Source organism: Ixodes scapularis, unplaced genomic scaffold (assembly GCF_016920785.2).
Source record: "Ixodes scapularis isolate PalLabHiFi unplaced genomic scaffold, ASM1692078v2 PGA_scaffold2__306_contigs__length_199485367, whole genome shotgun sequence".
NCBI lineage: Eukaryota > Metazoa > Arthropoda > Arachnida > Ixodida > Ixodidae > Ixodes > Ixodes scapularis.
In genome coordinates, this window is record NW_024609857.1 from 117,018,017 (window position 1) to 117,043,880 (window position 25,864).

The following is a 25,864-nucleotide window of genomic DNA, read 5'->3' on the forward strand; positions in this document are numbered from 1 at the left end:
TACAGTTACATTTCAAGTCTCCTCAGTTATTTTTCTGCGCGCGGAATTGGACTTGAATAATCGAAGGGAGAACGGTATTGCAGCAGCCACTTGCGTGCGACGATGGATACACTTAGTTTCTCCTCCCACGGAGCCGCTCATGTGCGATCGAAATTTCTCCAGTGTGTGAGTGAGCCGCCGGAAAAGTTACCTGCATTAATCAGCAAACCGGCCCTTGTGGTAGGGGCCCGGCCGCTGCCTTGCAGCTGCGCATATACTGCGTTTACACTCAATCGGAAGGGTCGCTCACTCCACAAACCTACTACTGGTCGCTATAAAATTTCATCTTCTAAACGAATAAAACAAAAATTCCGTAGAAAACTAATCAAATCCTAGAAAAGCTTCGGAATTCAACAAGCTTTATTTTCGTACAGCCGGTGTCTTATCTCTTGAAGTATTACAGATCTTCAAACCCTATACGAAGTCTTGTCCTTTAGTTCTGAAAACATAACTCGAAAGACTACTCGAATGCGGCCAAAGCGTAAGTTTTATATTATTACGCGCGTTCAACTTGATTTGAGTAGGAACCATTTCGAAATTCTGCTACCAGTGGCGTAGCTAGGCCATACGGCACCCGGGACCCTTCGGTCTTTTGTAGCGCCCCCCCTCCCCCCCCCCCCCCCATTCACTCCCGAGATCGCAATCAGTATATGGGGGGGGGGGAGCCTCCCCCCCCTTTACTGGTTGCGATCAGTTCGGCTGTTAGCCTCTCAAAACTAGACATCTTCGTCTAGCACGCAAACAAACGTAAATCAAGTTTTCTTATGTCACCATAATTTTTGTTAGCCGCTATATTATTTAACGCGATGATAACAACTTCCAATTTCCATTACCGCAAAACCCTTTCCTAAGTAGAGTCTGTTTGTCCCACCATCCAGTATGTTGCTGGTCATGAAAGGAAGCAGGTCAAAAATATTGAAGCTTGTAATGCCGGTAAGGAAGTTCACTCAACGCCCAAAACCTCGAATTTGCGAAGCAAAATAAAAATTCTGCTGCAAATCCAGCAACGCCTTGCAAGGATGATGGGCGGCAAGTTAATCTCTACCAAGATTTAGTACTGTTACGGAACACCTGCTGATGAATCGATCAACTTAGGGAGTCCGAAAATATTTATGATCAGCCTCCAAGAGTCAGGAGTTCAAATCACCAAACAACGATTAGGGACGAAATAAACTGATGGGTATGTATAAACTAAACAAATCACTTTCGGTGTAAGCTGATCTAACTAACCACCATCGCGGGCAATGCAAATGAAAGAAGAGGAGCGGCAGAGTACAGTCAACAAAATGACTCTTCGTCCGCAAGGCGAACCAAAGAAGATGCTAAAGACAGAGCGATACTTGAGTTCCCTCAACAAGAATACCAGAAAACCATGCAGCAGATGACGTGACAGCACGAGGACAGGTGTTTGAAACACCGGAAAAAGTTCAAATTACAAAGTAAGAAAAATGAGCCTCTAGGAAAAGAAGAGTCCACGACTTTCTTTTGACCCTGGAGGGTGGGGACAAGGAGAATAGCACTACACAAACCTCTTTGTCCCCTTCCTTTAGGGTTAAAATAATGTCTACACTCAACCAGCTCGCCTGCATCCTTGGTTTAGTTCCATGAATTGTGGCTATAGCCAGCCCACCCCTATAAACTGCTGTGTATGATAAATTCTCAGCTGAAAAACACGCTTCCGAATGACCTGCCTCGAAATTTTGAAACACATTCGAATTGCTTGCGTTTGAATGCAACCTACACTAATACCTAAAGGCACAAGTTTGGACATATAGCCAGTCTCAGTTCTCAACATTGTGGCGTGTCTGCAGACAACTGCCAGATATTTCATGAATTTATTTTTTTTTTTACGCCAGACGATACTGTTCGAAAACTAATAAAAGAACCTTTTAACTAGGAAAACATTATGAGTACTTCGGAACATACACGCTATTAAAAAAAAAAAAAAGCTTAATAATTGTTGCGTATTTCTCTGGACGGTACATCTCGATCGATTGGTATTTTCACCCACCATATGTCGATTACTTTTTTATTCTTTATTTTTCTAGTGTGATATGACAACACTTACAAACCATAGTTCGCGCACGTGTAAGTATGTATAGTGGGATGTCTGGTGCCTGGCTTCGTTGAGCAACGTTTCGTGTTTAGTGTTCCGTGATTCGCCATGCCTGTATCGTACTTTATGCAATCGTTTCTGCCTCCATCTGCGTTTCCTTTCCCTTTTGTTTTGCGACCAGGTCAATCAAGCGGTAGCTAATGTTCCTTTGATTTCCCCAAAAGGGAAATTCGAAACTTTCCTAAACCTGGCTGGCCTTCGTTTGCAGAATTCAGTGCGTCAAACTCGTCAGATACCATCCATGGCAAATTCCCGAATCACGCACTACTTTGAGACGTCAAAGGGTTGTCCGTTAAATGCCTGAACAATTCACTCATCTTGCGTCCGTAGAAAGTGATGTCACATAACTAAACAAAACTGCCATACTTAACATTTTATGAAATCGTATATCGTCTGTGTAGTTGATATGTGTTTTGTTTTATATTTATTAATAATAATATATTTTTATTATGATGTTGTTGCTTGCATTGTAGGCGTACCTAGGGCTCGTCAAGCTGTATGAAATCAATTGTTTTCCTCTGTTGCCCCCATCGCTCATGGTAGAAATAAACGATGTTTTAATATTTCAGTACAAGCTTCAAAATCTGTGTCCAAGTTAAAAAAAATGACAAGCCTTGGCCCTCCTCGCGTCATCCTTGTTTCTCTTCCCTTCTTTTAAGTATAGTAGTCGGCCACAAAAATTCAATTTCCTTTCTAAGGATAGAAGCTCCCTCAAGCTCTGACTTCACTGCGATCTGAAAAAAGTGTATATAACGCACAAAACGTCTAAGATGCAAATAGTAAACGATGATGCTCAGATTATAATAAAATTAATAAGATGCTCTCGACCGAGAGAGGGTAGAAAAATAACGCCATCGAGAGAGAGAGAGAGAGAGAGAGAGATGCCAAAAATATAGTAGTAAATAACAAACGTGAAAGATTCCGCCACTCCCTGTGGTGCGCAGTGCTCTAGCAACGGCATAACGTCATTCCCAGAAATGACATTTTTTAAATGCGTCTTCTTAGGAGGAGTGGAGCAGCGCCGACGTTCTATTTTGCGTTGGTGGAACTAGAACGGAAACCGTTACATTTTCGAGGGAACGACATTCATTATTAGAATGGTATTCAATTTTAGTAAGCATTTAGGCTTTCTATTACTGGCTATTTCAAACTCCGATTTCAAGGGATGGAAAGTGTTCTAGAGATAGTTGAAAACCAAGAACTGAAACTATGTGTTTGCTGCGACTCGAAATTCAGCTGGATGTGGATGTTTTTACTTGCTTGATTTATTTTATTTACGAATTATCCAGCACAATATTTCATTACATTGCGGAAATGTAACGCTAACGTAGCGACCCGTTCCAATCTTTAAAACGCAACGGGAACGCGTCCATTTTAAGCGTAGCCTCCTTTATACTGATAATGCCTGCCCACTGGTTGGCTTCCCCATGCTTCGTCGTCGTTGCGCCTGCTTCACATATTTGCTACTAGAGGCGCCAAAACCCCATACAAAAATGCAGACGACTCTTCTTCGCTTCCCGCTGCCAGTCCACTGTGATGCCATTTGTGAATTGAATACATACGTAACCCATGCTACATAGCAGGCGCAGGGCACCGTCAGTATCAATTTCATATATAAAAGAAGTCTTATACCTTTCGTTTAGCTTTCACGTCTTGGTTTTGTTTCTATGCTGAAATGCTACCATACCTCTGGTGCTTGTCATATCGACAACAGAAATAGTCAATGCCAATTAAAAAGGAGACAGACAGGCTGGCGGACTTCCAAAACGTTGATACAGCGACCACTTAGCGTTTTTATTGCTACTGGAGCAGAGCCGAAAAACAAACGGCCCGCGGACTACATGCGGCAGTCAAGTGGTTTTTCTCAGGACCGCGAACGCGTCCCCGCTGACCGAAAACCTGCGCACCCGTCGGCAGCACTCTGACCGGGGATCTTGATATACATTTTCAATTTGTTTTTTTAAGCGCACAGCCCCTTGATGTTTTTGACCGGTCTCTTGTGGTCCGCACTGTTTTTCACGTATGCAGTTCTAGAGTTTTAACGACTTCGTAGATAGTGGCTTGCTGGCGAAGATCTTCTTGGGGTTATGCTTGTCAGTCAGGGATGCCGAGTAGTTTGTAAAAATTGGCCTGAAATACCTAATACCTAGTTGCAGGAAATCTTTGTAATGGTTGACATCTTTCTCTACCTTTGCGTATTTTAGAGCGCCATGGTGTATAACTGTATCCACCGCAGTATCACCAGCTGCATGCAACGGCTTTTTCAGCATATTTCGTTTTTTCCGTAAAATCTACGAAGTTCTTCCAGCGCACACAACACTTTCGCTAGCTTCTCTGATGGATAGTATAGTCCTCCCCTGTCCTGGTGCCGAAGGAGGGAATTACAAGGAGCCATAAAAGCCTGCTTAATGACCAATAGGAAGTGCAACTCGCGAGTCCGAGTTGCACATAGGCACACAACAGTAAGGTATCATGCGAGTTAGAATGCAGCACAAGGTGTCAGGACTAAGTACAAGGTGCTGATGTGCCCACGATCAATAAATGAAATGAAATGACCGCGCGTGTACGTGTGGCGTCGCGGTGTGCGTGCCACGAGCCGCAGACAGCCTCGTGCTACTGAGCTATGCCGGCAATAGAGTGCCTTCATACACACGCGCGCTTTTGCTTGAGTGGTGACATCTCAGCCATTTTTCCGCCTAATCTTTTTTTATGCATTTTGAAGTGCGGGCAATCTGGTGTCACTCAGCTCGAGCGCGTAGCTTTGGCTAATGCATAGGCGCCATTTTACCGCCCAAGTCACGCAACGAGTGCGCGAGAGCGTCACGCGCTGGCACACTCAGGGCAACAATGGATGTCTTCACCCTGAAACAGACAAACATGTAGGCACCCTAGCCGGCAATTGCTAAGCGCTCTATCTGCCGGCCGAAGGACGACCGAAAGCAGTTACTCGTGTCACAAAAAAATTACGTGATCAAGTGACCTATTTGATCACGCAAGGTCACGTTACAGCGTAACTTAACATGGGAAACTTACATTATCACGTAGCTTAACGGATAACGTAGCTTACGCTAGCTACAGTGAACTGTAGCCGCAGGCAGCGGACAAGCGTCGTCTGCATTTCTGTATAGGGTTTTGGCGCCCCTAGTAGCAAATCTGTGACGTAAGCACGACGACGACAAAGAAACCATTGGGCAGGCATTTTCAGTATAAAGGAGGCTATGTTTTAAACCACTGGAACTTGTAACGGAAACTCGTTCTAAGACTCAGAAGAAACGATGAGGAAACGAGCTTTCGTTCCTGTTTTGCAAGAACCGGTATAATACTGATAGTAGCTAATGCCTAATCTACCGAGTCACAAAAAAAAAAAAAAGAAGACCACAAAAGCGCGACAGAAATAATGACTAGAGCATCGTGTCACTGGTCTATTTCAAGTCTCGAAGACTGATTGGACACACCCGATTCAAGATTATTCTACAAAGATTCCCTCAATATCGTACGCATTTCGCCAAACAGTGACCTTCAGTCATTATGCGATTGTGCGGGCATCTCAAGGTGCAGTGGAAGGCAGCCCCGAACCACAATGTTGATATATGCGTCGGTCATACACTTCGAGGCCACCGCTCACGAGGCACTTTCCACTGCTCGGGTCGCATCCTTCAGTGACTTAAGGGATGTCCGTCTGCATACCAATCGCATCGCGAATTGGCGATATCCGTAACAATGACATTATTTCAGAACACTAATTCAGTAAACACGTTCAACGCAACTCGTCTATTGTAGTTAAACTGACTCAAAGAAAGCGTGGGACATATGCAAGCGGCGACGCCTCTAGATTAAGAAATATCGTGATCAGGAGAGTTAAACATCCACTCTCAAGTACCGCTCTGCACGAAGAGCGGTACACGAGCAATGTTTAAGCAGAGTTGATTGCTCTCACCGAGAGACGTTTGCGAAGGGTCTTACCGTAGCGTTTCTTGGAGACGCAGGGGCCCCTGTTCTAGAATGTGCTCCAGCGTCCGAGGCCCGCCATACTCCATGACGACCAGGAAGCGCCTTGGCTCCAGAGAAGTCACATAGAGAGTTCGCACGACATGGCGGTGCAGCAGTTGCGACGCGTTCTTTTCGCACGGGCTGTCCACATTGCGCACATCCTTCACGGCCACCAGTCTTCCTGTAATTTCCCGGTTATGTTAGCGCATACACCCCTTCAATTACACCATTTTTCAATGTTCCTACTCCAATCCAAAAGCTCTCATATGCAGGCGCTAATCAACGTAAGCAACTCAGCTTGTGAGCTACGATAGGGACAACAATAACTTATTCTAGCTATAACCGACGCAAACAGTAACCTTCTGGCTCCTACACTTTGTTTCACGTAAATGGGATACTAAAGTGCCTTTTGAGATCCTGTTTTGATGGTCATTACTCCATCTACGAGCTCTAAGCATCCTAAAAAATCTGAAACTACAATCATGAGTAGCCGATTTCCGTGTTAAAAGTGGTCAAAGCTTGCGACACGCACTACCCGTTGCCGCAGAACGACAGATGGCGCTACAGAATCATGCTGAATATGAACGAATGACGGACGGCGCTTGTCAGCCAGTCGCGAGCGTTTAGTTCCTGCGCGGACGAGCAACCGACCGCTCCCGCTCGTCCACACGGGAACCCCTCGCTCGGGCTGACAAGCGCCGTCCGTCGTTCGACCGTATTCAGCAAGGTTCGGTAGCGCCATCCGTCGTTATGCGCAACGGCACGTGTCGGAATCTTTCATCACTTCCTAATCGGCAAACCCGTCGCGCATGAATGTAATTTTCGTTTTTTTAGGGGCGAAGTTCCTTAGGGTCTAGACTTGTCCGTCCGTCCGGCGTCCGTGCTCACATAAAAAGAAAAAAATGTTTGCGCAGTCGACAGGATTCCAACCTGTGCGGGGAGACCCCAATCAATTTCTAGTCCATCGCCTTAACCACTCGGCCACGACTGCGGGACGAGTAGGGGGCTCTGAGATGTGGTAGTAACTCAAGAGCTGGGGATGTCATGGATGAAACGTTGCATGTACCCGCTCAACGTCTATACAGGAGAGGGTGCTGCGGTCAAATGAGTATATAATCGCGTTGAACTTTGCATGTATTGGCTCAACGTTTATAGACGAGAGGGCGCTGCGGTCAAGTGCTCAAGTGCGTATATAACCACGTTCCATACCACAGATTATTTTTCTGACAAGTACCGCTGACTTAAGCGATGGAGATGCGTTCCCACGGCTTCTAGCGGATCCAAGCTGATCCGCTAAAAGAACCACTGGCTCTGCACTTCACCGACCATAAAGCAGTAATAATCAAGTCGAAACACAACCCGGAACTCAGCACTACCTGTGAGCAATAAAAAAATCAGCACCATCAGCACCACCTATGAACAATAAAATCGGTATCATCAGCACCACCAGTGCCCCAATCAACATCATTCACCACGTGGAGATGCGGTCATTCTTGTTTTAGGAGTGCTTGTAGATTGAGCTGTCCCAATAAAACGAAGATCTCAAAAAATAACTTTAGTGTCCCTTTAAGTCAAGACTCAGCCGACGCTACGAGACGATGGGACAAATCAAACAGCGTCCAAAGTCCAACGTCATGGTTTTCGTAAAGCGTCGTATGTCTCCTATCATCGATAAACCAATCATATACACGAAAGACAGAGTGACACGCGTTTCACGCTGTTTGACTTGTTCCACCAACTCGTAGCGTCGGCTGCGTCTGGACGCCAATTGAAACAAAGTATGGAAGTGCCATATCCTACGATGTCATTTTTAATGCAATAACCCTTTCAAGAATACTTGAGGACTCGTGTTTAAGCTTACACGCTGAGAGAATGGCAGTTGCTGCAGACACGCCAACAACTGCTTGCAGTATTTTTTTTTTTTTTTAGACTTGATTAGGCGGTCACATCTCGCTCACTCCACGTTTTTCTCGCTGGGCGGCGTCACCTTGTTTGGAGTGGCGAATAGGTAACTGTTTGCTGGTCCACGGCCGGCTCATGATGCCGCTTTGCCATGGCCTGACACATTGTGAGAAGATGCATAGCCACTCTGTTCCAGCTGTGTGTACTTCGTGAGTTTATCTCTGGAGGAGCCGGGGTTCGTTAGTTACAAGGCTCACGTAACAGCACAAAGTATCGAAGTGACGCGCTGCCGGTCGTTCTGGCTCCCTTTCGCGGCGGTTAAGGACAACTTTTTTGTTACAAGGTAGGAATAGCGTAAATTGACGGACAAAAAAACAAGAAGTGTACAAACACAGCGCTATCAACTGAAGGTGTATTCCTCAGCATACCAGAATAGGAAACGCAATGGAGGAATAATGAAAAGAAGAAACAATAACCGATAAAAAAACTCCTAACGCGCCTATCACTTTCACACAAATCTGCACACCATTCTTGATAAAACGTGCTTTGTCACCCCCCCCCCCCCCTCTCCCAAGTATACAGACGGTGCACTAACACATTTGTCTTCTCTCAAACAAATAAAAAAAGGCCTCATCGATCATCTCGGAGGTCATCATCTTACGTGCCAAGATCGTCAACTCATTGAACGCAGCCCCTTCGTGCAATGGTTTGATGATCCTGGCGCGTCGTTTTTCCTTCCATCGAGAGGGGAAGACGAATGTATTAGTGCACCGTCATTATCCCTTGGGGGTGACGAAGTATGTTTCATTAAGAGTTGTTTGCAGATTGGTGTGAAAGTGATATGGCGCGGAGATTTTATCTGTCGTTTCGTCTCATTTTTTTTTTCTTTCTTGCGTGTACTTCCCTGGTTCACTGGAAAATAATCCTTCTGTTGATATTTAGTGCGGTGTGTCTGTGCACTTATTGTTTGTTGTTCTTTGTCAATTGTTCCAGTTCCCGCCCTGTAAGATGATCAACAAACTCGTTTAGCGTTCTGCCTTGTTGACAAAGTTTTGCTCATATTTATCCAATTTATATTTTTTTGATCGAATATTTTTATGGGCTGGATTTCATGAAGAAAAAACGTTACACACGGGCCTAGGCCACATAAAGACTACACAGCCCATATTAGGCAATGCTAAAGCATTTAAGGAGAAGACATTCTTTGAGACGTCGCCTGTTTTTTTTCTGTCTCTTCCTGCGTTTCTTTTTTCCTACCACAGTTTCAGGTTTACTATTATGTTCAAATCAAATCAAAGTTGATTAAGACAACCGTCGAGGAATACATGCCAGGCACAGGCATGTCAGGCGACATTCATAGCCAAAATTAATCACACGTACTTATTATTAGACGCAATTAATTATAACAAGTCATATTTATCAATCTGGCTCAGTGGGAATTGAAACCCAGATCGTGCAATCCGCTGTCCAACGCTTTAGTTTAGTGCACACGAGGGGAGAAGAAAAAGAACTCAAAAAGCAAGACCAAGTATGACCCACGGAAGCCTCTAAGGTAACAGGCGGCAGTCGGCGCGCGCAGGCGGCTTCCAAATGACGGGGCGTACATTGTTAGCAAAAGGAATGTATTTGAGTAATATTTAGGGGCAGAATACACCCGATTTTCACTCATTCAAACACTCTTACACACTCCGCAAGGAAAAAACAGTTACCAATATCACCTGAAGTCTTAAGAATCTGGTTTTGTTCACGAATACACGCTTTTAAGCGCAAAAGGCCTCGAAAACACCAACGAGCTTGTTGAAAAACACCCCGGCAGTCTGTCATCATCGGGCGGAATGACCCGGATGTAGTCCCGATTATCTGGCGGCCGTGTCGTAAATATGGTCTACTGCGTCTTCCCCTGGCATATCGACTCCCATTGAACGTGAGTTCCCAGTCCCTAATTTTCAGGGAGGAAGTACGTCATAACTTTTAAAGGGTACTGTATAAGGACTTCAACTTGATTTACTCACGGCAATTTGTCTGTACAGATTTGTACTATAGTTGGCTCTGTTAGCACACATCCGACCCACCCGATAGAAACGGCGACTGCAAGATATTTCTTCACTGTCATTTTATGAAAATATATGGTTCTCATTCCCCAAATTTTAGTCGAACATTATTTTCGCCTTCAAGAGAAATTCTGAAATTTAGTAAACGAAGCTCTTTTTTTTTTTTTAAGCCGACGAAATTGCGAAGTGGGTGGAAATCCAAAGCTGCCAAAATTCGAGAATTTCTTGCGAAGCAATGATTTTTAAAGTTTGGGATGTAGCAGAAATTACGCAGTGCATTGAACCGCGTAGAATATCTCGACATTGGGCTGGCATATCGAATGCCTTCGGCTGATTAGAATTGAGATACTGGAGAACAAAAATGAAATAGTCGAAATATTTTGATGCATTAAAACGTGAAAAAATATTTTCGCGACACGAGCTCCTAAACCCCATCGCGTAAAAAAGTGTCACCTTTCCCTAAAACACTGCAATTCCGCTGAGTTATTGAAAAGGAGAAAATGTATTATTTCCCGGAATGCAGCCACGTATGGCGGTCATGGGGACCTTGATGCGACGTCTTCGGAAGGACAGTGTTGCATTTTAGCAAGTTGTCCAATTCTGTGATAAATTTATGCTTAATTAAAAACAAAAAAAAATCTTGTCGTTTAAGTGCGAATAATCGTGTCAAGAGCCTCATATTTTCGCCAGAAGCGTTTTTAAGTCTGCGTGGCACCATCTACCTAAAATCAACAAATCATCCTTTCTCCGCTGCTATCATCTCAGTTATGAACCAGGTTTGTTGGATGATGAGAAAAGCCTGCACTTCAAATGTCTCTCTCGTTTCAACTTCAAGAACCCACCGTAACCTTAGGTGATACTCACCGGGCGCGGTGTCCTATTTTGCAGGAACCAGACCTTGAAATGTCGATATTCGCTGAGGCCCTGAATACAGAGCCTTACCGGAAACTCTGCGTTCCCCTGCTTTACATCACTACTCGCGCAAACTCGGAAAATGGTATAAGAATTAAAAAGTACCCGAAAAGGATTTCTTTTTTTTTTTTTTTGTTAAATAGAAACTAGTGCATAGAACGAAAAATGTTGTTTACAGCGGAGCTGTGAAGGGCTAGTTTCCCCAGGATCGTGTCCGTCCTCAAATGACTTGACACAAAATTCAGGAGAGCTACCGCCAACTATGAGCGACGGTGGCGACCAGACAACAGTCGTGCAAGTTGTCTAAATATTGCCGTTGCTTATAGATGGCGACAACTTTTCGAGGCTTTTCACTCTGGCTTGGCGACTTGCGGCCGGCCGTTACTTCATTCTCACCATATTAAAGCTTCGCTGGTCTTCCTTCTTCACCAGAGTGGAAAGGCTGAAAGATTTTTTTTGTTTTTTATTCTAGAAGTGGCAGACGTTAGCCCCCACAAATATTCGGCCGCAGTCCGAAACGCATTCTACTGACCCTATATCTTTGAATAAAAGTGGGAATGGTTGCAAATCAAACTCCAGTGGATTCTCCTTTACGTTGCCGACTACCCTGACTGGCACAGTCGATCGGGACAACAGAACTTCAGCTATTTAAAAACAGTGTCTTTACGCATAGAAACACATCGGGCGAAAGTTAATCTACATTGAATCTGGCTTGATTTTAAACCAGAAGCATATCATGTTAAACCTACCTTAACTCACTTATAGTCGCCGCGATCATTATCTGAGCTGCCAGCATAATATTTGGGTGCTATTGCTTATAGAGTGTCTGATGTCACAGCCCTGGTTGTTCAGGATGCGGATATGTTGAGTTGCGCAAGGCTTCGGTTTTGATCTGAACTCTATTTTAGAAAAAGCAATTATGTTAATATTTCTCGGCAAGAAGTTTCGCTTGTTTCCAGCAATTTTTCGGTGCTATTTGAGAACAAAATTTTCATTGAGAGTGTCCAGAAGCTGCTTTTAACGCAGCAGAAGGTACCTTCTCAGGCGCCCTTTCCCTCATTATTTATAACTAAGTGACGCCAGTGAAAGTTATGTATTCCTAATTACAGATAAGTACCGCGAAGTACAAGTGTTCTTGTATTTCTAATATAACTCGCATTTGGGTATCAACTTGCATGTGCTCGAAACTTCGCGAAATACTGTCTGGGAAGGTTAATGTTATATTCGGTTATACATGCGCTTGTTTTGGACATTCACGTTACAACTCTGTGCTTTACCAGTCATGCACTCTAACATTGTATTTCGCCGCCGCATATCATCGCAAGAATGCTATATATGCATAGTATACATCTTTACAACTTGGATGTCTTCTTTTGTTAGGGTTGCCAACATCGCATTTCACCAGCTAACTGAACTGTTTAACATGGCTTGCACGGGACGAAATCGCAGTCTATGCTGGTGGTCATTGCGATTTGTTTTTTTGTGAGAAAACCAAATCTGGTGGTGCAAAATGCAAGCTGCAGAGGCTACACGCTCAGCAACAAGTCCGCCCCAACAGAATTTAGTGTAAGGTCAGTGTACGCCATGTATTTTGGATTGACAAATTATTCTTGCTTGGCGCAGAGTCTTGAGGAACGGGGCGAGCGTCTGACACCACAAAACGCGGTTTCTGGCCAGAGTGTTTTTGCAAACGAAGTACTTTTCGGGGCCCCGTTCTCCTCTGTGTGTCGTAGATCCGGTCTCAGAAACCTATACAGCAGTGTTTTTAAAGCTACACCCTCTTTTTTTTTTTTTTTTTTTTGCTGCTTATCCAGGGAAAGATTTTTATTCTTGAGGGGCCGTTAACCCTCCTGCGTTTGGGCTTGCTAATGATGCAATGATATTTTGGTCACCTCTTAACTGTTATCGTCCATTGCTGTTATTTTGGACCGAATTGTGAAGTTTAAACAAAAACGGAGGGTGCGGAAGCGTGGGGAAGAACGTAAGAACGACACTCCTGTGAGACATTAGTGTGGCTGTCGACGTTCAACTGTCCCTCTGAGGTCACCAAGATCTTTTTTTTCATGTATTCCTCCATACACATCAGCCTAAGCCTCAACTTTAGCGATAGTCATTCCTAGTGCACTCGGCCCTTTTAATTGGTTCACTGCTCAGCCTTGTTTCACCGTCGCCACCTACGCCATTGCCGTTTGCAAAGCACGAAAATTCTCCTATTGTGTACGCGACAGGCTTCTACCTCATCGGATCTTCCTACTCTTCGGAGGTTTCAGGACTTCGCAGGAGCATGAAGACAGAATATGCAAGTTTCTCAAATCGCAATGAAACCGACAGGCTCGCTTCTACACGGAGTGCATTTTTCTCAAGCTGCCAGGCACATCTGTGAACCCCTGCTCAAGTAAGAAATGGCGTGAGTTCCGTGAACTTGATGACGCCACTGCGGACTTCCGTTGGCAACAAACTTTATCCAGCGCTGTGTCTGTCTTTCTTCATCTGGTTCCTCGTCCTTTCCGTTATTTTCATTCTCAATCTTTTTTTCTTTTCTTTACATAAGTATTTTTAATATAAACCTTTAATTGGACTCGGAAAATGATATCACCATTGTAAATTCAGTTTTCTCTAAACATTGTACACTGTTTATATGAAATACCAGCATGCATGTGGTAATACCACAAGTGAGTAGATTTTATATCTTCGTGACCATAAAGGATGTGGGGTCCAGGTTACAAGCAAAAAATGAAAGGAAGATCCATCGGTGGATTCTAAGGGAATGCGTTTGCACGACTTTTGGGAAACGCCACCACTGTCCCCCTTTGGGAAACGCTAACACTGACCCCTTAACTTTTCTATTTTGCTTCCTCTAGTTTTGCAGCTTTTTGTGTTTAATCTGTTACGGGGCTATTGTGTTATCACTTCCCAAAATGGGGACGTTTGTGGCGTTTCTGAAATGTCATGCTAGCGGATTCTCTAAGGATTCACCAATCAATTTTCCTTTAATTTTTTTTGCCGCCTACTTGGACCAGCGCTAGTACCTGGTTCACACTCAATTTTTTAACACAAACCAAGGCCTACGCGCTCAGCACACCTGCAAGTTCAGACTCGATCCTGCGTCCGCGCGCACATTGGCTTCCGCCCCGTGACGTCGCCTCCCTCTCGCCTTTGTCCTTCACTGCTCTCCTCCTCTCAACGCGGCGCACTTTCCTTTCCACTGTTTTGTCCACAGGCGGACGGCGTCAGCTTTTCCCCGCCATGTGGGAATGCTGACGTATTAATAACAGGTCTCGAAATCTAAAATGACAGGAACTTCGACATATATTTTTCTTAACGAATGCTGTGACGCATTCCAATACCTTTATCGTTTGCTTACCGGGCTGCGTAAAGACCTTTCCATCGCTTTTCACCCGGGCGAAAAATGCTGAGCCACTGAGCTGTGGACGCATGCGCGGGGTCTGATCAACCGCACAGCAGAGCAGCAGCGCATGCTCAGAAGGCTATCTACACTGTAAAAAATTTCCGTAATTTTACAAACACTTTGTCGTAATTCTGACGGACAGTGTGTCCGTTTCTTAGTTAACGGACATAAAACCCGTATTTCGTTACGTTGAATAAAATAGTACAGTTGTGTGCCAAAGAGTACCATAGTAGAGGATAAAAGCGTTAGAAGTGCTTTTATCGTCTAATCCTGCTAAGAGCAATTCGTTATAGTAAAGAGGCCAAAGACTATACAAAGAAACCTGCAGTACCCTGCAAAAGGAACAAATAAAAGTAGGGGCAAACACAAAATAGAAATCAAGTAAAAGTCTGCAATTCACGTTAAAGCACATAGGCACTGCTCTACCTCAGTGGGAGTGAAGGTAGCAAGTTTCCTGTCTACAGATGTTTTCGAGCTTGTGATGATTGTTAGGGGGGTTCTGCGTGAGTGCAAATAAAGGGATTGCCAGAACAGTGAAGACCACACCAAGAAGGAAGGCTGTTGCTCTACAGTACGAAACGGTTGAAAGGCACCAGCACAATTCTTGCAAACAACTCCCTTCAGTGCTGCCTCATGAACTTGCAGTTCCACAACGCCGTTTGGGAGGCATAATAAGACAACCCGCTGGAGGGCCACACTTGAGATCAACTCTGGTCGTCCAGTGAAGGGCCAGAATTCTAGCCAATGTCAAAGCAGTGAGTGATCCGGAGTGAGCTTGGCTGCCGAAGCATGGTGTATAGTTGCCCTTCGATGAACACTTTCAACTGATCTTACAAGATCAACCTCACAGGAGTCTCATATGGAGCTGCGATAGTCTAGGTGTGGCAGGACCAGGGCTGTGAAAGGCATGGGCGTACCAACCGGGGGGTCAAGGGGGGCGCTTGTCCCCCCGTTCTTAGAGTGGGGGGGGGGGGCAAGTCATGTGTTTTGCCCCCCCCCCCCCCCCCTAAAACAGCAACCACTGGGCAGGGCAAACACTGGCTGGCAGCGCCCAAGGGATACCAAGGGCACCGCTCCTCGGCCCCCGGGGGGGGGGGGGGGGGGGGGGGAGGAGAGGAGGGGAGGGGAAGGGGGTTTAGTTTGCCCCCCCCCCCCACTCAAAACCAAGTTGGTATGCCACTGGTGAAAGGCACCTAAGTTTGTTATGGCCTGGTTTACTGGACACGCTAAGTACAAAACCCAGTGTTCCGCACGTTTTTAACAAAACTGTTGTCAGGCTGTGCGAAGAAGCATAGCTGGTTGTTTATAGTAGACCTTGTCGATGTTGTACTGCAAACCCTGGTGGTTTCTGGGGCCACCTGATAAGCGGCACCAGTATCAGTTCGTCCGTAACAGCAGTGGAGTTGATTGCAGGGATCATGATTAATAAAGATGTTGAGAACAAGTGGACTGAGCACACTGTACCGTCGAACTGTCGAGTATTTGGGGCAACTGGAAATGGTTCCATGGTATACACTGCACTCCGAGCGACTCAACTTGAAGACGTCTAGTATGCACACATTTAATTAAATTGTGTTAATGAGCACCAGTGGCTCGCTGAGCAGGTCATAGGACTCAGCTTTCACGGAAGCCAGCTAGCATGCACAGTATAGCAGCCCCTTCCCATGCTTGTGAGAGGTTCCAGCTCCAGGTCGTGGCGTCGCCAAAAGGGAGAAAAGGTACCACGACCAGCACACCCCTACAGTTCTTAGCACGATCCTTTCTGTAAGCAGTGTGCTCCACTGTAGCAATTGACAAGGTGACTGCCATAAACCGAATCCTGCATTCACGCTTTACATGCCGCTAGAACTGTTCAGGGATGCGCCTCATGGAGCGAGTGAAGGTGCAGCAGCTTATTCGGGACCAAGTGCCCTGTTTGAGAACCACACTGCGAGTTGAAGCAACGCAAACCAGGGAGTACAGGGATGGAGTTCGTCTGGGCGGGCCAGGGTGGTGGAACACGGGGGGCGGCGTCGCTGGTTGCCCGGGCAGGCCAGAGTGCGGTGTCCGTACTTGACACAGCTGTTGCAATGATGGGCTCAAGGTTTGTGGGGACGGCACAGAAATTCAAGGCGGCGGTAGTACACTGTGTAAGGGACATGGGTTCCGATGAAGGTGATGATGGCTGAACCTGTTGTGCCTACTCGTCTTGCGTGAAGGATGTCACCTTGATAAGACTCCAGATCATTGATGATTTCGTCGGGGGTGGCCTCCGAGGCAATTCCACGTATAACGCCTAGGCAGGAGTTGTTTGGAGCGGCTAGGTAGGATTGGACGGGAGGGGAAGTGTTTTGTAAGGTGATATTGGTGATGCGAAGTAGCCAGTTGACGATCGCTTCGTGATGGGTGCGGAGGACGGTTATTTTGCCGGAGGTGGAGCGACACGTCGGTACATGTATGAGCAGGGAGCTGTGCGGCTTGCAAGAACGCCGGCAAACTGTCAAGAGGCAGCGCAGCTGCGCCAGCAGGACGGACTGGGAGATGCACTATAACTACGTGAAGTTCGGGGTCAAAGTCGGCCGAAAGACGAGATTTGCGGGGCTTTCCAGGGGTGATCCATTTCCCACCTTGGTCGTCTCGCTCTAGAGAGATTTTCATGTCCTGGCTCAGGATGGACGCAAAGATATTGGTGAGCTGCGAAGCGGGGATGTCGACTGTAGCCATATTCGAAGCAGAAACGGGCGTGCCGCTCGCAGAACGAGACTCGAGCGAACCGATCTCTTGGCGGACGTGCTGCGGCGGGCCGACGGAGCGCGGCGATGTTTGTACCAGGATCACGTACAGTCGCGTACAGTTCTCTGGCGTTTGCGGAGCCCGGAGAAGACGTCCGCTCTCGTCGGAGGTTTGCAGCAGTCTCTGGAAACTGAAGGTAAGGGCGTTCACATCGAAGAGTTCACTATTGAAGGGGGGCTACTGATCGTAGCAATCGCATTCCAAAGACACCGCGTTGTGGTAGATTGTTTTTCACCGACTACGTCCTGTAGGGCTGATGCCAGGGCTGGGGGATCCATCGCCGGAAACGCGGAGGAACCAAGCAACGACGTGAGGCTTGCCGAGTCGGTTCGTAGGTGCCGACGACATTCAAGCAACGCTTCCAAGAAGACTGGATATTCTTGGGGCTGATGAGGATCGCAGGAGGTGGATAACAGGACAACCAGTGCACAGCGAATAGGTTGAGCACGGTACACGGCACAATAGTGGTCGCCGCCATGTTAAATTGAAAGGAAGCTGACAAAGCCAAGCTCCAGTTTAGTACACAATGCGCTTCGACATGTTTATTACAAAGAATTTATAAATCTTAAAACAATTTTTTGTATCTTAAAGTTTTAATTTAAGTTGAATAAAACAAGCAAATCCACGTTGCGTCAAATAAACTTGGTCAGAACTCGGAACCAACGAGCATCGCCGCATCGCCATCGCCATCGTAACAAAACGCAAAAACTTTCAAAAACGAAGCGAGTTTCAAAACTTTCGCAATTTTCGGGCGCTTTCAGAATTTAGGAACAAACATCGAAGAACGTTCTTGGAAAAGGGAAGCGTCCTAGGTGCCGGCGCGCCCATAAAACCAGCTGTGGATATGAGTCTAATTGGTGAGTGCTCGCTCACTCGTTTTACTTTTTGAGTCCTTTCTGTTCGGAGCGTTTATGATGTGATCCTTTTGTGTGCAGTCGGCGTGAAAGCGAACGTGTGCGGCTCCTTGTCGCACAGGTGCTTTCCGCATTGGATGACCCTCGAGCTTTTGCCAAGGAAGCCACGGAACCGACGTGTCACTGCACGGGCACTCAGATTGCGGGAACGCAACCAAAGGCAAAGGTCCCACCGGAGGCAAGGAGGGCCAAGCGAGGCACTTGGTGAGTGTATCAGGGAGCTTGATTTCTGCAAATCGGGTGGCGGCTTGGTACCAGATAGCTAGGCGGTGTGTTTTGCGGAACCCATGACTGCTAAAGGTACCCGTTAGTGTGATGGCGCTTGTATTCGCTTCCACTGTGGGAGGTTAGATTCAAGTTCGATTTTCGTCCTCGGAAACTACTCGAAACATTGCGTGACGTGCGCCTTTAGAAGTAAGGTCTGTATTGATGATGTTGCTTGCGAAGAGTATAAACGAGTTCTCTCTCGACTGGGGCACTGACTTATAAAAAAATTATGTATGTGGTGCACTTATTTACTAACCCTCTGGCAGTACTTCACTGTAAAGGTTAGGAGAAAAAGAAAATGCGCGTTGACTACTGTCAAAAGAAACAGAAAAAAAAGTGTTTTAACCTACTTCCTCCTCAGCTCATAAGCAAAGGGAGAAATCACGTGGTCGTATTTCACTGGAACCCAAAATTATCCCAGCAGTCTTGAGAGTCAGCAAGGGCAAAGCCCTTAATAAATTGCGTGCTTCACATTTTGGCAAGTGCCAACAACTATAAAGTATAAAACGCATGTAAGCAATTTAGCGAGCAACAAGAAAAGTGATGGCGACCCTTTTTGCTATCGCTCAATCAGCTGCACGACAAGGCAAGCCAGATGAAAGCGATGGGAGCAAGCGACCGAAGCGATGAACAAAGCTTTCTAGAAATCCAAAAACCGAGCAATGAGAGCTCTCCGTCACTCATTGCCGTCGCTCGCTAAATCGCGTACATACAGTTCAACTTGAATTGTATGAACGTAAGAGACACATGCAACTCGCTTCCAAATGCCTTTCATTTCAGGGCTACACTGCCATTTGCGTCCAAGTGCTGCACGGGCCTCGTGCACTGGCACTTTGACACCACTTAAGAAACTAACACAGACATATCCAGGGGTTTTAAGTTAGGTTAGCTATCCTACAGAAAGGTGCTGCTCAGTTAATAGACGATTCGCTATTTTCCCGAGCGCCCCGGCCCGCCCGCGAGGAATTGTGGGAGAGATTGTCCTCGCCTGGCCGCTCTGCCTTGACATTGCATTGCCTTGTCGCTTGCCTTCTCTTAATCTTGTTTTTCGATTTCATTACATATTTTTATCTATTCCAGTGTATTGTTTATCGCTTCTAAGGGTTTCTATTCTCTTCTGTGCACAATATTTCTTGTATATCTATATATATATAGTATTTGTGGCTTTATTTTGCCTTTTTCGACGGGAGTGCCGACGGACAACACGCCGCTTCACGCGTCGTTTCCCGGGATGAGTACTACCATTGCTACAAATTCCTATCGCGCTGTTAGCTGTTTGTGTTGGTTCAATTTGACCCGCGTACAGTCGAGAGGAGCCGTTTATGAACACCCGCGCACATGTCATAGGGATAGGCACAGCTCTGAATCAACTATCGTGACGTGAGAGCCGAGCGCGCTGTGATTTGGCCACCCACGCTCGCTCCATTTACTCGCACTGTAGCGTATGCCTTCGACTGCCGCTTACTTAACTAAGATACAGCACACCGCTGTATCTTAGGGGGGCAGGGCAGGGCCCGAGAGTGGGGCCCTGCCCTGCCCCCCTCTCCCCCCCCGCGGATCTCACCAGGGGGGGCACGAGCCCCGATGCCCCCCCGAAGTCTATGCCTATGCTTAGGAGCAATAAAAAATACATTGGAATAGATAAAAACAGGGAATGGAATAAAAAAACAGAGGATTAAGAGGAGGCAAGCGACAAGGCAATGCAATCTGAAGGCAGAGCGGCTAGGCAAGGGACAGTCTCTCCCACAAATCCTCGTGCTTGGGGGGATTTTGCAAAAGGGCTATTTATATCAAGTTCAAAATGAACAGCGCTCTTCATTGATGGCTGGTTCACACGACGAACTGATCCACAGACGGATTGATCATGTCCGCGGTTCGTCCGTCTCCCAAGCGCATTGACACGAAGGAACAGACGTGCAAATGACAGCCAGGACAAGCCGAACATGTTTGCGACCACACTGTGGCACTGTTGTCCAAGATGGAAATCAACATTTGCTGCTTTGAACAAGAACTGCGCGCCACTGTTACGTGCAGTGAGACATAACACCATGATAGGCTTAGTGCGAAGCGCCACTAGCCTTACTAAACCAAACCATGGCAGAGACAGAAGCATGGTTCTGCTCGAGGAGACTTTGGCGTGGAGGCGGTGAAGTCCTGGGCCCGCTAAGTGGCATTTGGAGATGCCTTCACTCACTTTGCACTTGTGCCTTCAGTACACCACAGCCACAAGAAAGGGCTTGCTGGGTGAAAGCTTGATTGGAGATTCAAAGTGATTGCGGCGTGGTAGACGCGTCTTTACAGAAGCTTTTCGACGCAGATGAGTACCAGATTCTGCGTCGTGTCAGTTGGGCAAAGTTCCTCATGCCAACCTTTTTGGTATGAGAAATGAAATGAAAGAATATTTTGTTGCAATAGTTTAGGTCATTTTTCTTTTTTTTCAAGTCTTACTTGCAATTTTCAGGAAAGCACAAGCATTACAGACCAGCTGCCTTCACAATCATGACCCCCCCCCCCCCCCCCCACCTTTCTCTTCCTGGAAGTTGCTGTCGGTGAGCAACCTGATAGCCTTGGGCTTTTCCGCTTTTCTAATATAAATTAGCAGTTCTTGTACATGTGCAAAAGTGAAAAGTATGCTACTGCCATGTTTGTCAGTTTTGTAACTCTTTATTCCCTCAGACCGCAAATTTGTCTTCAGCTTGGTTCACATGCACAGCACATTCATGGCATCTTGTATCCAAAAATGTCTATTGTGGGTTGGATGGGCGTTGGGGGGGGGGGGCATTACCTTGCTGGTTGAGTTGGTAGGCAGGAGATTGCGAGAAACAAAAGGGTAGATAAAATACAACCGTCACTTTTACTATGAAAACCTTTTAATACAGGACTGGCGAAAAAATGAGAACATGAAAAGGTATGACGTCCCATCCTCCTCTTACTCTTTACTTTCTGTAACCTAGTCTGGTAATTTAGGATCATATACTACTACATAAGATTCAACGACGTGGAAGGTGTTGGTGCACCTTAACCCATTTTGGACAAGCCTCGCTCGTCCACCTAGGGCCGTTCCTAAATTGTTTAGGAGGAGTGTAACTTATCCGCGCACTATACCTCGCCCCTTGGCTCTTTTTGGACATCCCAGGCTTGGTCCGAGCATAGTTTGCGGTGCTGCTCAGAGATGGCAGTATGTATTTTTTTTATTGTAGACATTTTTAAGGATGGCGACTGATTGTGGAGACATGTGCAGCTTGGGCCGTACGTGCAATAAATATAGAAAAAACAACTTAGGATCAAAAACTGAAGAAAAAAGAAACGGTTAAGGTAAACAGTGTGTGACATTATTATGCAGTTTCCTCGTTCCTTCGGCAATGTCTAATTGGATACGAGACACACTTTTATGACGTGCAGGCAACGTCACAGAAATGTTTGGCGTGAAATGACACGCCAAAAATACAATATAAGATAGCTATACTGCTAGGACCCATTGTATATTCCTGTAACCCTGCTAGATTTGTTTTGAGAATGGCGCGATAGTTTCGTGGATAAATCCACTTATGTGAATCCCTCGGAGGGGCAGATCCAAACAAAACTGGAGGCTGGCTTTGTAGCCAGCCTCCAGCGCAATGTCTCCTTGCACGCACTCACAGATTTGGCTCTCTTGGCGTCTCCAGCTTCAGTTTTCTCGTTTACCTTCCATGTTTCGAGCATGCGGTTTGTGATGATTACGTCTACGACATCGCTCGACTTGTCAAAGTGTTCGACATTGATTGCAGCAGCGATGAGTATGATTGCTATTAAGAGATGTTGAAAGCTGTTCATTTTGGCTGCGACCCGCTGGTGACAAACTCCAGTGACGGCGAGTTACGGACGAACTCGTTGTGGTCACTGTCGCCCGGGAATATCTCGCAGGCGCATGCAGGGTAGAAGGTCAACAGGCCGGCGGCGAGACGAGAAAAGCATTTGGGTTACCGAGTTGCGCAAGCGGTTTTGATCGTACCGCGGCGAGGAGAGCTTGGGCGATCATGGGGGCCCCTAGAATGAGAGAGTGTTCATGGTCACATGCTTTATGGGCACCATGATGTGACTAACTTGGGCAGTGTTGCCTGGTCGCCAGATGAAAATGATACAAATTCGTAAATTGAATAGTGCAATTACCAGAGCTCTGAAATTGCGTAACTTGGTGTATATACTAAGTAGTCTATGGGCAATCCATTTCAAGAATAATAGATCCAATTAATTTTCGTGTCATAACCCCTTTAAGTCACTGCAGACTCCGCTGTCCACTTATGGCTGATTCACATGATGAACTTATCCGCAGATAAATTGATCAAGTGACAAGACGTCCACGGAACATCAGTCCCCCAAGCACATCCATACGGAAGAGACGAGCAGATGACAGCGAGGACAAACTGAACCTATTCCCGGCCCTGCATTTCCGCAAAATGCCAACATCGCACTGTCGCACAGTTTTCCAAGGTCAGAAGTGATGTTTGCAACTACGATCACTGCGCTATTATGAAAAAGTATTGTGTGCTGCTGTTACATACCGAGCGAGACAAAGCATCATGACAGGCTTAGCGTGAAGCGCTACTAGCTTTACTAACCACATGACACAAGTATCGTCCTGCTCCAGGAGGCTTCAGTGTCTAAGTGATGAAGTCCTGGTGTTGCGAAGGGGCATTTGGAAATGCCTTCACGCACTGCTTGCTTGTGCACCACTCTTCAGCACACTACAGCCGTAAGAAAGGTCTTGGCTGGGTTGAAAACTGGGTGTACATGCAGGGAAGCTTGCAACTTGCTAGGCAAGTTTTCACTGAAGCTTCTTGACACCAACCCGGAGGAGTACCAGTACCTACGGCTTGTCGGCAGGGCAAAGTTCTTGCAGCTTCTTGCACGAGTGGAAAATAAGAATGGTTCGACAAAATGAAACAGCGAATGGACAAAGTACAGTGCACTATCTTTGTTTGGCTCATTCGAAAACCAAAAATATTGCTCTGCTGTTGGTGCTCTACTGTAAACGCTTTTACTGTTACTCACCCGCTAAAAATCTGGGCTTGGAAGGGCAATTTGCCCTTAAGTCTGGGCGTCTGCTGACGAGGTGCAAATCGGAGGAATAGCCAACATGATGGTAACGTGACAAACGGTCCACGGATGAAAATTGCGATTCGATCCATCGCGTCAATCTGCCATTATTTGACAATTGTCCTAATATGATTAATTGATCCCTATTAAAAAAGATCAATTGTTCTCTGAAACAATGTAATGAAAGGAAGTTTTTATAAACAATGCCTGCTCCTTTGACAACGGAAGAGTACAAGCCTTGGTATAACGGGAACTTTCCGTAGATCAGACATACGTTTATTTCATGCTCAAAGTAAAGACATGAGTTTGTCTTGGCAATGCCAACCTCCTCTGTATGATCTGTAAAAAGTCCTTAATGACTGTGGTCAAGGGAGAGGAGTTTCTGCTTTCAAGAACAGGATGGGGTGAAAGAAAAAGTGTCTCGATGAACAATGAATGCTCCAGCTAATCCACTCAGCCAAGTTTCTGCAACATGAACTAGGCTCTAAGAGAAAGACGTAGGATAAGCACTTCGAAATCTTTAGGATTTGCCAAGGGATGAAATTAATTAGATGCACAAAAAAGTAGGGGGAGGAGGATGGCAAGAAAATTTTGAGGCTTGTGTTCTTACACTTGAATTGTTTGTGCAGGAACCATTACTGAAGCAGCACTTCATTCCTGAGGCAATAATTTATTGCTAGTCAAAGCCTGTTTCCAGAAAAGCACATTAGGTGAGCGGCTTTTTTTTTTTTTTCTCTTAAACATGAGATGCTTTTTAACGTTGCCCTCCAATCCCAAAATGTTGTCCATCCGTCCGTGCGCTTTGCCGCTAAATTTAGTGGGGACATTTTTGTTGCGTGACCTCTGCACAAGTTCAGTTTCCTCTCTAAATTTAGCAGAAAATTGATGTCACAGGACCTACAGACAATTTCAAGCTCTCTGGTAAATTTAGCGGAAAAATAGATGTCACGTGAACTATGCAGCAATTCAGTTTTCCCTCTAAATTTAGCGGAAAAATTGATTTCACATGATCTGACGTCATGTGACCTACAGACAAATTCAGGTTACCTGCTAGATTTAGCGGAAAAATTGATTTCACGGAACCTATACACCAATTCAGTTTCCCCGCCAAATTTGGCAGAAAAATTTATATTGCGTGATCTCACGTCATGTGACCTACAGACAAAGTAAGGTTCCCGCTAAATTTAGCTGAGCGATTTATGTTACGTGACCTTTGCACCAATTCAGCTTTCCCACTAAATTTGGCAGAAAAATTGATGTTGCGTGATCTGACGTCATGTGGCCTATACGCACATTCAGTTTAAAATAAAATAAACAAAAAAAAACAACTACCTTTTAAATACTTCGTTTCATGCGTTATAGCACTTCGAAGGTAAAAGTCACTTCCAATTTTAAATAATGTTTTTACTTTAAAGAAACAACTTTTCTCTAATTGTTTTGATTGAGCACCAGTGTAGTAAACTGCTAATAGCAGCCTTGAACAGTAAAGTTTGCACATCAGAAGGGTTGCTGATTTTTAACGGTATCTTTTGTCTCTTCCAACTCTTCAGTTCTGGGGGGAATAAGTCATCGCTAGCTAGTCAATGCCCGATTCCACAGATGCATATCAGGTGAGCACCTCTTAATGAAACAACTTTGCTCTCATTGTTCTAATTTAACACTAGTGTGGAAAATCTTGTTTTACTACAATTCTTGAGGTGAAAACGGGTATAGTATTTCAGGTTAAAAAGTCAAATTTGGGGGTTTTACTGCCAAACCGACGACGGGCATCTGGCACGCCCCAGCGGAGGACTGAGGATTAATTTGGACCATCTGGGGATCTTTTGACGTGCGACCGAAAGCTCGATTACACGGCGCCTTCTCCGCAATAAGCCTCCGTCAGATTGCGGGCACCTCGGCCGGGATTCGAACCCGCCCCGCCACATGGGGATCCGTAGGCCAGCGTTCTCGCCTCGGAGCCACTGAGGCGGCTATTTCAGGTTAATGAAGTACTTTATAGGCACCATGTTTAAAGAAAAACTAAAAAAATCCTTGAATTACAAAAAAAAAAAAAAAGTTAGAATGTGGACATTTTAAAAATGGCGTCTTAAGTTTTCTTTTGATCTTGTTAGTAGGAGCGTCATAATCATTCATTAAAATTTCAGCGTAGCCCTGCATGTTGCGGCACACCGAACAAAGCAGAGCGCAAGAACGGTGAAAAGAAAAACTAGCAAAAGTGACGTCATTGGCAGGATCCGATAACCCTTGTTCACCAATCGGCTGACTTGGGGATGCCAACAATGACGTCACAACTCTTTGGACAGATTACAGGTGGAAGAGAGACTTACTGCATGCCCTGCTGCAATCACTGCACATATTTTTTAAAAATAAATGCAGTTTACGTTGACTTTCGCCCAAGTTTAGTGCGATCGCTGAA

General features: G+C 45.7%; 1 protein-coding gene across 1 annotated transcript in view; it reads right to left on the reverse strand.

Moving 5' to 3' along the window:
- Positions 1-25,864, reverse strand: part of LOC121046826 (spindle assembly checkpoint kinase-like) — a 77,863-nt gene that overhangs the window by 42,327 nt on the left and 9,672 nt on the right. The window contains exon 2 of the mRNA XM_040501502.1: positions 6,119-6,326. Coding sequence (XP_040357436.1) covers positions 6,119-6,326 — 208 coding nt within the window. The remainder of the gene's footprint in view (positions 1-6,118; positions 6,327-25,864) is intronic.